Consider the following 13,312-nt stretch of genomic DNA (forward strand, 5'->3'; position numbering starts at 1 on the left):
GAATCCCTGAGGGAAACGCACACGACGACGACGCAAGGGCAAATCCTACCAAAGAATCAATTTTGCACATTGAGTACCGTCCATAAATATCCAAGGCCATTTTCATAACGTTTGACTGTGAATGTGATGCTCTCCCTGTGAATGCATGCTGAGGAAAGGGGAAAGGTCTTGCTTTGGTTTTAACTCAACCCTCATCTCATTGGCATTTGTATGTTAGGCTTGTGAGCACAAAAAGCAAAATCTTATTCATGCCAATTGCCACTTGATGGCAACCATGCAATATCTAATTTAAATTTAAGAGTGTCTGGTTTGTTGAATTCTTAAAGCTGAAAAATTCCTCTTTTTTTACCAAACCTCAACCCCATTCATAGTTTAATAAAACCCTTTCTTTGGTCCCTTCCTCCTCATCTCCCCCCCCCCCCTGCATAGATACATGTACGAATTTCAAATGACTTCATACCAATGCAAATGATTTTGCTTTCTTGATTTGTGAGAGAAAAGAATGAAAATCCACAAGTGTTATTATCACCATGAAGCATATACATGTACATGAAATGGAGCAAAGATGGAGCCAAAACTGCATACACGTGTACATCCCTTTCATTGGAATGGGGAGGGGCATGGGCCAAAACATGCCCCAATGCATGCCACAAACAATAAAACTGCAGCAGTACATGTACAGTTAAAGGTATATGCCAGTTGTGGTATTAAACAAATCAAAATGAGTTCGTACAGAATCCAATGAAATGACCACCAAAGTGTCTGTTTTTATAAATAAAAAATATGTGCCAAAGGATTCTGGAAGAAATTGTGTAATTGCTGAGAAATTAGCAAATAAGCACAGGATTTGGGTCAAGCATCAGGCCGACATTCAAAGTACATGTAATAATAATACACTGTCCCACGTACGCTCATCTGTGTTGGTGATCTTCAGTGTGAACATTTTTCAGCGTAGATTTCAAGATTTCACAAAGTTCAGTTTATGTACATGTATGTAACTGTACCAGATCTAAATGTAGATCCTCGATAATATACTGACAATTATAAAGCCTGGTTTTACAGACTTTCTCATGAAATCACTGTTTACTACAACTACATGTACTGGCATTTCTCTTTAATTCATACATGTACACATGTACATGTAGAACCTGAATCCCAGAGTCCTTTTCTATAAAACCCAAGCAGGACTTCACTCCATGGTTGCACTAGATGCAGTTCAATGCAATTACTGGATTTAAAATGCCAATGATTATGGGCGATATTTTCTGACTGCCTCAGAAAACAATTTGATTATTTTGTTATATGTTTACACATAAATGTACAGTGAGACTACATGTACATCCTCAAGATGATGGTGGTGATGAGGATGAACAGCAAAAAAAATGGTGTGTATACTACTGTACTGTAGAAGACTATATTTTACAGATCTATGTGTAATAGTTCATGTTTCAGATTTTATTAAAGATTCAGACTACATGCTTTCACTGTCTACTCATACTGTACAATGAATATGTACATATACACTGTACTGTATGTACACTCAGTGTTTCCACAGATCCATAACAAATCTCCTGAAACTGAATCCCAAAGTTTCCAAAATTCATATAATACACATTTCCTGGAATTTTCAAGTTTTCTTTTTCAACAAAAAAATTGGGCAATAATACAGCAAGCCTAAATTTCAATAAAAAACAGAGTCAACAATTTTTGTTTTTTTAATACACACTGTACAGTAGCAAATCCTGAAAACAATATGAGAAGAACTTTGTTATATCATATAAAAACTAAGAGTAGAGAAGAGAGATTGTGAATAGAAATTAGCAGTTTGAGGGCCTTAATTATTTACTCAACATTTTATTTTTTTTTATAAATTAGCATTTTTAGTTATGAGATTTTTCAAAGAATTTGTTCTGTTTTGTAGATTATGCTCAGTATATCAAAGCGATCTGCATTCTGATTTTTGTCACAATCACACAAAAATTGTCATATGAAACCATTCATGTTTTATTTCCATGGCAACCTGGCTGAACAGGTACATGTACACCCATCACAAAGGATAACTTGCATTCATATCCCTTATCATCATAGTCTAGAGAAGAAAAATATAGAGATAGAGGGAGAGAGAGAGAGAGAGAGAGAAGAAAGAATTATACGTGGGTGTATACTGTACGCATTGTAGATGTAGACGGCATTTGTACATAAAAAGTGATATTGTCCATGGATCACTGACTCCTACAGGGTTTGTACAGAGGAGCTGTATTGGCAGAGAGAGGCTCTGTGAATGCCAGTTTCCTATCAGGGAGTTGGGAAGTTCATATCTAATGCTGTTTATTAATATGCACCCCCGACCCAGCATGACTTCAACTGCAAGCTTGCGCAAAGTTCAGCAACAGTTCTGTACAGAGCTTTAAAGACCTGAAATGTAAAATGTGCTGTTTATATGAAATGATGTTTTACACTGTACTTTTCAATTCTTTTTTTTATAAAACATACATGAACTGTATAACATAATTATCATTACAAAGATCTGCATAATAAGGTATTACTTAAACTCAAATTTGAAAAGCATTTCTGGTTGTTAGGATCAAGCTTTCAACTACAATATATGTACATGTATTTCTGCACAGTCCTATGTAAAAGATATTGCTACGTAGGACGTTTTGTGCAGCAGTCATAAAAAAGATCAAATTGTAATGCGATACCAGGAAAGTTATCCCCCAAGTGCTCACATACAGTGTAATGAATTACAATGTACACTGCGGAACTCCACAGGAAAAGTGTTCAATTCAAACATCTACATGTACATGTGTATTTCATGTTGTAAAGTAGTATGGTCACTACAGACTGGGAGAGATGGAATCTGAAAGTAAATATACTGGTTGTTGATTTGATCACAAAATCCAAAGGTTTTTTTTTCAGTTTGTTATCAAGGTCAGCTCTGAGAATTCACATACTCTTGTAAACTGTTATTTTCACATACATGTACATAATTTTTCAGGAATCGCAGGGTTCCTGACATTTTTGCTGGTTGTTGAATTCATAATCGGAAGATGTACACATGTATCAAACACTTCCACAGCATTTCAGAAAAGCAAAAATATGCTCCTCAAAACCCCATGATGATGTGTCTTTTGTACAAATATGTTCCTGTATAGAACAGTAGAAAGTGTGAGAAAAGTGGCTAAATTTCACTTTTTGTACCTTTAGATCTGAAAACTCATCATGTCACAGTTTGATCTGTAAAAGCAATCTTTGGAAGTTGTGCTTTGTTAGATTCATTTTTTTTTAAGTTTGTTTAAGTGCAAAAATTTTGAATTTTGTGAACAGAATCTTAATACACCTCTATTAACTTCTGGTCATGAATATTAATGAGAATGCAAATAGCTGCCAAATGTACCAGTGAATGGAGTCAATTAGATGACAATTTCATTTCATGGAAAATACATTGCAATATTACAGTGAGTAAATAAATATTTATAGAAATATGTTCGGCAATGATTTAGGCTAGGGCTGATTTGTTTGAGAAATATTCTAGCTAACTTTTTGAATTACAAACTGAACTTAGCGAACCTTGTTTTTGTAAACATATACATGTAGGTGCATACATGTACATGTAAACCAACTGGGCGTTGTGGCGTGTGCCTGTAATCCAAGATGTGGGGAAGTTACAAAGTGATGCAGAGGTTCGAGGTTCAAGCCCTGGTCACGTCTTTCGGATGGTGACGTTACAGGTCGGTCCCAGACGTAAATAATCATATCTGATTGATACACAAAGACCTGACAAAACTCAAATACACACACACACACCAATATGTTCACAACACAGTCACAGAATGTACACAAAATAGCAAAATTTTGCTGTTTGTGACATTGGCACTGATTACTAAATTGTGTCAATACTAAATTATTAAATGTGTCAATATTTTCGTGCAATGCGGCCGATCAGTAATATTTGCGAATTCTGTGAAAATCACATATAGTACAGTAAGAGCTTTTCGAAAAGATAGAGCTATGCATGGCTTTAAATATATGAAGTGCAATTTTCTGATGCTGCAAGTTTATTTTCTAATTGAGTGCAATCAGGGGTAGCAAAGGGTGCAGGCATACCCCGTAAAATTGGCAAGAAAAAGAGACAATAACTACAGTACATTGTATGTATAGTCTCAAACCTTGACATGGTATTATTTGTTCAAGTGTCAAATTTGAGTTTGAGTGTAAGCTTGACTTGCAGACTTAAATCCCCTTTCCCATTATCCTGATACATGTCCGATACAAGAAACCAAGACACATTTATTTTGTGTGTGTGTGTGTGATAGTTCAATGAGCTGTTTCAGTTTTAAGTTTCAGCTAGTGAACTTTTCTAAAGGAATGCACCTTCATTCACACTGACCCCATTTGTCCATGCATTATTTCGCTGGACTTTGCACTGAATAAACTACATACATGTATACCATGCATGTATTAGAGGTTTTAAAAAGCGTCAAGTTGACTCAATGGGAACAGGTCTCATTGAATCACCAGGATATCCTTGATGGGCCATTGAATTTGAAATGGGAAGGGCAGCCTCAAATCTGATTACATTATTTAGATTTGCTTCTTAAACCCTACAGACACTTCCTGTTATGATACAGGGCAGCTCGCCTTTGCCTGTTTAATAATACTTGACGACTTCCCAAACTCCTCCTTCAATTGCTACTGAACATGAATACAGAAATATGACATATACCTTTACATACAGTTTAAAAGTGATCGCTAAAAACCACTGATTATTCCAGTTGTCATTCCATTTTTAGAAATTTGTAGTTTTCTTTATTAATAGCGCACCTTTACCCTCAGGGCTAATATCTGTCAATGCCCCCCCCCCTTTTTTTTAAGATATGACCGTTAGAAGTCACTTTGTGTATTTAAAAGAAGGACTACCTACAAGTGCATAAATATGCAATCCCCCATTGTACTTCAGGTACAGTGATTTCAACTTTAAAAAACTTCCTTTACTGATTTCATTTGTCAAATTTACAACTCTCAAATATATGTATATGTACATGTACAGTGTATGCCAACCTACACATGTACTTTTATTATTTTTTCTCTTTTTTCCCCTCTTCAAAATGACTTACTTTCTACTTGGGTTGGATTCTGCTATACTGTACGCACATTAATACAGTACGAGCAATGAATGACATACTGTACACATGTAGATTCTCATCTTTCATATGATGCAATACATCGGCTTTAATACATTCATGGATCCTAGTAGGATCCATGATACATATATTGTCATAAATGAAATGAGAAAATTAGAAAATCAATTTGCGAACTCCCTGTACTGGGTCCTGTAACACAAAGGTTTTTATGGATTAATTATACGCTTGATTTTTATGATTGATTGTACATGTACAATGTAGTCAATGAAATCAATCATAAAAGATGTTCTACGATGATTGTATTAAAGCTTTCTGTGACTAACCATAGGTCTGTGCATTTATGTATGGGTGGCCAAACCTTGCTAGTACAACAAACCTGGATTTATACCCAGATGGAGGTTCAAAAACAAAAACCTCTTTTGTAATTGGATGATATGTACATGTCGAGACATATTTTGATCAAATACTGCAAACTACACACTGCAGCAAACTGTTTATTGCACAGATTTGAGTTTGCCAACTCACCATAAACAAAATAACAATGAGCGAAAAAGAAGTTTCAATCGAAAAAGTAGTTTTAAAGGGAAAATAACGTATAGTATGTAAAAAAAGCTCTTCATAACAAGTAGCGAATACTGATACCGATACAGAATGAAAACAAATGAAAATTAAAATTAAACATCCAGCATTTCAAAAAAAATACAATATAGACCTACATGTACACCACCATAAAGAAAATTAGTGTATAAGTGGTTGCCTACAAATATAAAGAAAAAAGTACAAGATTTCTGTTGACTCATTACGGTACACCACTTGAACTTGTGTAAATATTTGGATATCAAACACCATTTATAAATCAGGCAATTGTTCAGAGAGATCAAATGAAACATGTACACATGAAACAACAATGGAAACTTATCTCAAACTATCCCAAAGTTATACAAACAGAGAGAGATAAGGAGGCTAGGTGTCAAAGGATGAAGAGGGAAAAGAAAATCAAACTTACTATGTTTGGATGGTTTATACTCTGCAGTATACTGACTTCTGCGTTGAAGACTTTCATGTCAGGCTATAAGGGCAAGAGAAAAAAATTATTAGATAAAAATATTAGACCAAGTGGCCATTAGATGTTGTTTATTAATATGCACCCCCAACCCAGCATGACTTGAACTGCAAGCTTGCGCAAAGTTCTCCAACAGTGCTGTACAGAGTTTTAAAGACCTTAAAAGTAAAATGTGCTGTTTAAATATGAAATAATGTTTTACACTGTACTTTTCAAAAAAAATTATAAAACATACATGAACTGTATACGTATAATTACAAAGATCAGCATAATAAGGTATTACTTAAACTCAAATTTGACAAGCATTTCTGGTTGTTAGGATCAAGCTTTCAACTACATGTACTTTCAATATAAGGGAAGTCAAAACTGAAGTCAAGTTGTCAGTTATTAAAAAAAAAACCTAATCATGACAGCTATATATTAATGTCTACAGGCTTTTGTGGTGTGGGCAGCACTCTATTCATCTGCCATGATGTTGACTTTTTTATGGTTCACAATATTGTATAGGAAATGTTCATGACAGGATGTGACATAAAAAGAGGAATTTACTTTCAATTCACTTTTAATCCATATTGCATTTCATGGAATAAGAAACTTGATTTAGAAATGTATACAGAGCTTTCCTTGCACAGCACTGTCATTCTTTCATTGATTTTCCTGAAAATTTCTGTATGTCTCATTGTCTCTCTAACTTTTCTTATTAAAACCAACTTGATATTCGTAACATTGATTTCACTGTTAATTTTTTTCTTTCAAAAGTCTGACCTGCAAGTACCCACTTTTCATCTGTATCTGTGATGTTGTAAAAAAAAAATGAAGTCCAGCAAAACTTGCATTAAATCATTATAATAGGGCTATTGAAAAGGTGAGAAATAAAGCGATGGAAAACAAATTCCAAATGTACAATAATCTACCTCGAGGGGAGATCTTTTTTTTTTATAATGATTTTCCAATCACAGATATCTTGAAATTTAGTGTCGCTAAGAATTTGACTTATTTTTATCCAGACTGTTTTTATACAATCAATTATAAATTCAAGATGTATCAGAATTAATGATTTTTTATAGAAATTTGAAATGTTGCCCAATGTCATCTATCACCATCCATCCATTGCTGTTAGAAATGACTTGGTTTAAAGGTATGAAACTTCAATAATTTCACATTTCAAAATTTTCAACGAATATGAATGAAACCTTGTTCAATGTGCAAACTTCAATATCAATATCGTACCATACAATCAAGTATCAATGGATCATAAAGCCATGCAAAGCAAATGACAACATATTGGTATTTGGGATTTGGTACAGTGCCGTTCTAAAAATTGATTACAGTTTTCATGGAAACCTAAATTCAGAAAATGGCAACTTTTCAATATTGTTTCATTATTTGGCTTAATAGGGAAAAATATTGTACAGAAAATAGTTTTGTTTTAATTTTTGGTCAAAAATCCATTTTGCAAGAGGAACTCTTTTTTTTGGAAGGCAGGTGTTCAACAAATCACCCATGGAAGTGAGAATGGAACATGATGATCTGAAGAAAGGACCCTGGAAATGTTTTTCAATACCATTAATGCCAAACTGTAAAAGTCACAAACTATGGGTAATATTTGTGATTATTTTGTACTTCACATGCATATCCAAGTCCTCTGCCAAGGAAAGGAAAAAAATCTTATTTCAATTTATAAAGTATATTCCAAAGTCTTTTGCATGCCTGTACAAAATGAATATGGGCTTTCACTACAAATCAATCTACAATTTAAAATGATTTATCATACACTGTACAAGTGCATGCTAATTCAAGAAAGAAGAAATCGATTATGAACTTATAATTCTGTATACTTACAGTTTTCTTTACTTTCTTGACTGCAAATGGTCGATTTGTTCCTTTTTCAAAACATTTATGCACTACTGATGTGGCACCCCTATATAAAAGATGAAAAGGGTACAAATTCTAGTAAATCATATATGAAAAGAATTTCACTTGCTCATTCATTGTGCTTCCATCAAAATGCACATAAAAAGAGTCACAGGAAAAATATATCATAAAAGATACAAACTAGAGGCATTAGTCAGTGCGTCTCATACTCCACTGTGTGGAGCAGTTTTGTTGAATTCATCAAATGGAGACTTCTCCTGTAGTCATTTTTTGTCAATGAGAAGCACAACTCAGCAATGACAAAGTTAGGGGTATAATTGATTTTAAACACTGACTCAGATTTTTACTTGGATGAGATATTGATTATATCATACACATATCTTCTGTATTTGACACAAGAAGTAGGACCTCTTACATGTACATGTACATTAAAAGTGGCATTTTATACCATGGCATTAGCTCAACTTTTTCAAGTACCGGTAAACAAAAAAGGCAATCTAATGATAAAACTGAAACATTTTCCCCTACAGCTTAAAGGTCAAGTCCACCCCAGGAAAATGCTGACTTGAATAAATACAGAAAAATCAAACCAGCATAACGCTGAAAATTTCATCAAAATCGGATTTAAAATAAGAAAGTTATGACATTTTAAAGTTTTGCTTCATTTCACAAAACAGTTATATGCACATCTCGGTCGGTATGCAAATGAGGGAACTGATGACATCACTCACTCACTATTTCTTTTGTATCTTATTATATGAAATATTTTGATTTTCTCGTCATTGTCATGTGAAATGAAGTTTCATTCCTTCCTGAACATGTGGAATTCCATTATTTTAACATTTTGTGCTTCAGGCAAGGAGGTCCTAATCCTCAAATTCGTAAAAATTGAAATATTCAATAATTCAAACAATAAAAAACAAAATAAATAGTGAGTGAGTGACATCATCGTCTCTCTCATTTGGATGTAACTGGCTCGTTCATATAACTATTTTGTTAATAAGAAGCGAAACTTTGAAATGTCATAACTTTCTTATTTTACATCCGATTCTGATAAAATTTTCAGCATTGTACTTGTCTGATTTTTCTCTATTGATTCAAATCAACATTTTTCTGAGGTGGACTTGTCCTTTAAGATTGTAAGCCTATAGCATATAGAGTATGACTTTTTAAACAGTGTATGTCAACATCTAATTGATAAAATAACACTTTGAATGATGCATCGGTTGTTAAAATGTTGCATCAGCAGTTGTTAGAATACACTTGGCATAGAAATCTTTAAATTTCCACATCAGATTATGCAACTAGCATGAATAGCATCAGACAACCCAGTAAATATGATGAAAACTCGCGAGGGAAACCATCCCCTTAGTATCACTTTATTATTTTATACTTGAAATAAAATTAGATTAAGGTTTGCACTTGCATTATTTCTTTTAAGACAGTAATCCATCATCTTGAAATGTGACACATAAATTCATTCTTCGAACTAACTTTCTAAATCTTAATCCCCCCCCCCCCCCCGAAAAAGGGGAACCGCAGCATCAAGAGTGTCCAATGCTCTTGTGTCAGCATCGCCATTGGCTGGGCTGGAGCTGGATGCCCCTATTTACATATGGAAAAGAATGGGTTTACATTTCCAAAATTATCGTGATGATGGAGGGGAAATCATGCCATTTTTTATTGTTTTTCAACCTTTTTTTCGCCTTCCTCATATCACAGAGCAAAGATTCCAATAGTGAAAAGGTAAAGAAAATGTAAGATCCAACTCACTTGCCAAGTTCCTTATCAATTGTGAACAGAGATTCAAATTCGGTTATTTGAGATACTTTCATCGAATTGTCCTGAGCGCTCTGACTGTTGAGCGCCGCGGCAGCTTTGGCGTCTCGGCTCCCTCCGTCGGGGGTGGGTTTCCCCTGAGCTGGCATAATCAATTAATTATTCACGCCAAACAGCTACAGTATAAAATTCCGTTCCAAGGTTATTCCAAAATTGTTAGATGTCAAATGCGAGATAATATCCTTCCTTCGATGGTTAAAAAACGCACACATCTACATTGATAATGTCAAGATCACGGTAATCATGTCCTTTCCGCCAGTGGACCTTGTTTAATTTTACACGGTGATTGTGTTTTTATTATGCGGCCAATGTTGTCATGATAGACTGGATGTGTATGGAAAGCTGAATGGGTCAAGAACTGTAGGCTACTCATCGAAAATCATCTCTCTCTGTCACTGATATCAGTAAAAATGGCTGCAAACACTCATTTAAGCTTGGGTTGTCAGAGCGAGAAAAAATGCTGAGGAGGTTTCTGCGGGTTGTTTGAAGATTGCGAATGAAGTATGAATTAAGTGTGTGGAGCTGGGTTTCGCACATGAGGTGCACAGGGGGGGAAAGGGAACTCTAGAATGGGGGCATTTGTCTCTGCTGATGCTTTGGGGGTAATTCAGAATTATCAAATACTGAATGAAAGACAGTAATCTACCTAGCTAGTACCTGTATCGATTCGTCAATATGATATTTCTATTGAACAAAGCATATTTGACCGCCCGGAATGGATTCTTCGTTCCAGACTTCCGGGTATGCATCCGGGAAACGCCCATTTAAATCACAAACGATTAAAAAAGAAAAAGAAAAGGATTGGAATCCCTGGTCGAGAAACTTTTTGATCCTGTATGACCCTTTACACTGCTCTCTACCCTATCTCTAGCGATGATACGCATCCTGCTCTGAAGTTCTAAATAACTGAGAAAAAAATCAGCTCACTTCGTGAGGCCCGTTTCTCAACACCGTCCAGGGGCGGATCCAGCTTTCGCCAATAGGGGGGCCGAAAAATATTTTCGTCATTTTTTTTTTCTTGATTGGCCGCTATAATCTGATTTTTTGTTGGTTTTTCAGGGGGTAGTCCTGACTAGAGACTGAAATTTTAAGTATAATTATGTTAGTTTTTTATTGTTATAAACAAGATAATGTATCTCATGTGGTCGTAATATATAATGCGAACGCGAAGCGCGAGCTAAAATTCTTTGATATTTTATGTCCTTAGAACTGAAGATTCTGAGCAGTTTTTATAATAATGAAAGATAAGTAGCCAACTAAACAATGCGAGCGCGAAGCGCGAGCCGAAATTTTATTATAGTAACGTGAAAAGGTACTCAATTAGAACTGTTTTTAGTGATTAATGAAGAGGATACAAGTATCACCAATTAAATAATGAGAGTGCGAAGCGCGAGCTCAAAATTTTTGATATTCCGATCTGAAAACTAAACAGTCTAAGGGTTAGCGCGTTTTTATTTAAATAAAGAACAAGCTGTGTGTCTCAAACCATTAAATGCGAGCGCGAAGCACGAGCTTAATTGTTTTATATACTGACATGATAAAGGAGCATTTTGACAAATTTTGGAAAGAATTTCCAAAGAGAATAGGTATCTCACAAGTCAAACAATGCGAGCGCGCAGCGCGAGCTGAAAATTTTGATATAACAATTTGTGTAAATCAAACAAAATAATGACAGCTTGATGTGCGAGCTAAAATATTGAGGGCACATTGATTTCAGAACTGGATATATGAAGTGTCATTTAATCCTCTTGCATGGGATTCATTACACAGGCAATGCGAGCGCGAAGCGTGAGCGAAAATTCTTATATAAAGTCTATTTTCCAATTCTTTCCCCTCACCTTTCTCTTGTTTCCTTTGGGGGTCGGGCCGGCCGTTACGAGGCTGTAAATTACACATCATGGGTATAATACCTCTTTCTTACTTTTCTTTCTGTTTTTCGTAGTTTGTATCAAGATAAAGTACACTTTTTTCTGCAGGTTGTCAAAAAAATAGGGGGGGCCGGGGCCGGCTCGGCCCCCTCCTGGATCCGCGCCTGCCGTCGTGAGTCTAACTTCTTGACTAAATCGGAGATAGTGAGCTACTTGTCCGCTAACCGTTTCACGAAGCCCTCTTTAGTCTTTACCAAGATCGGGTACAACAACCTCACTAAATATTTATGAAACCTCCGTACCTGTCATAACTTCTTTCTTAATGACGTAGTGGAATCACGTGGGTAGACTATGACATGCAAAAGTGCCGCGTATTTGAAAATTATAATCTTACGTTATCAATCATAGGGGTTGAAATTACATCCCAAAACAAGTGGTATAATGCATTCAATGGTTATTGTAATACAAAGTAACTATGAAAACTGTTGTTAAGCGCTACAAAACCATTCATTTTGAAATAGTAAAATAATTTAATCGATAGAAGTTCTTCCACGCCAGGTCATCCATAACTGGACCTGTATTTGTCGTTTTTAGACCCTACTGACATTTCTTATCTCTAATTTATGCATATATTTGTCAAATCGTAAGTTTCGGTATCAAAGATTTATAAAAAAAGATGTTAAACTATATTTAGATGATGTTTGGAATCGTAAAACATTTTATAATTATAATAATTTTACAACAAAAAGACCGTTATGGTTTTACTTCCGTAAACTATTAAGATTGGATATCTCGGGAGTACCCATCTCAACGTCCACATGTGATTTTTTAGTCATGAAATTAATTATTCATAATTCCATTTTTCAGCAATCGAATGCCCCAGTCTTCATGGTCTAAATATGTATGATGCATAATTTACCTGTGCTATTATTTTTAAAAGATTTAATTCCCAATTCATCACAATATTTACAATTTTGTCATGATTTTTTTTTTAATTATGCCATTTTGTGACTAAGGCTACGTCTCGTCTGCTCTTTTTACCGATAGTATCGATATCAAGGTATTTTAGTTAGGAAGCCTTTCGTGAAACAGGTTTAGTAAGCTTGGAACTAACTCCGTGGTTTGTGGATAAAGATATGACTAACTTGTCCAGGTGTTGAGAAACGGGCCCCTGATCATTATTTTGTTTAGTTAAACCGAGCATGGTTGCTCAGTGGTAGAGCGTCCGCCTCATGAACGGGAGTTCGTGGGTTCGATCATCGTCCGAGTCATACCAAAGCCTATAAAAATTGACCTTTAGTCTGCCTTCTCATTGCTTGGCGCTCAGCATTTAGATTGTAGAAGGGTAATAATAACATGTTATGTTATGCAGGGCCCGCTGGTATGAAGTGGCTACCCTGGGTAAATAAAACGTTATTATTTATTAAACCAGTGTAGTAGCGACGTATTTCCCTACCCCACCCCCAATCTATACGTCACCGGTCATGCTGTGGCAGATTTGACTGATATGGCTGACTGGCAGG

At 35.3% G+C, this 13,312-nt stretch overlaps 1 protein-coding gene across 1 annotated transcript in view; it reads right to left on the reverse strand.

Moving 5' to 3' along the window:
- Window positions 1-10,471, reverse strand: part of LOC121415955 (calcium/calmodulin-dependent protein kinase type IV-like) — a 44,874-nt gene extending 34,403 nt beyond the window's left edge. Inside the window, exons 1-3 of the mRNA XM_041609365.1 lie at window positions 9,856-10,471; window positions 8,050-8,128; window positions 6,151-6,213 (exon numbers count right to left, since the gene is read on the reverse strand). Of these exons, the coding sequence (XP_041465299.1) occupies window positions 6,151-6,213; window positions 8,050-8,128; window positions 9,856-10,010 (297 nt within the window). The 5' untranslated portion in view covers window positions 10,011-10,471. The remainder of the gene's footprint in view (window positions 1-6,150; window positions 6,214-8,049; window positions 8,129-9,855) is intronic.
- Window positions 10,472-13,312: the final 2,841 nt, after the last annotated feature.

This window comes from Lytechinus variegatus, chromosome 5 (assembly GCF_018143015.1).
Source record: "Lytechinus variegatus isolate NC3 chromosome 5, Lvar_3.0, whole genome shotgun sequence".
Classification (NCBI taxonomy): domain Eukaryota; kingdom Metazoa; phylum Echinodermata; class Echinoidea; order Temnopleuroida; family Toxopneustidae; genus Lytechinus; species Lytechinus variegatus.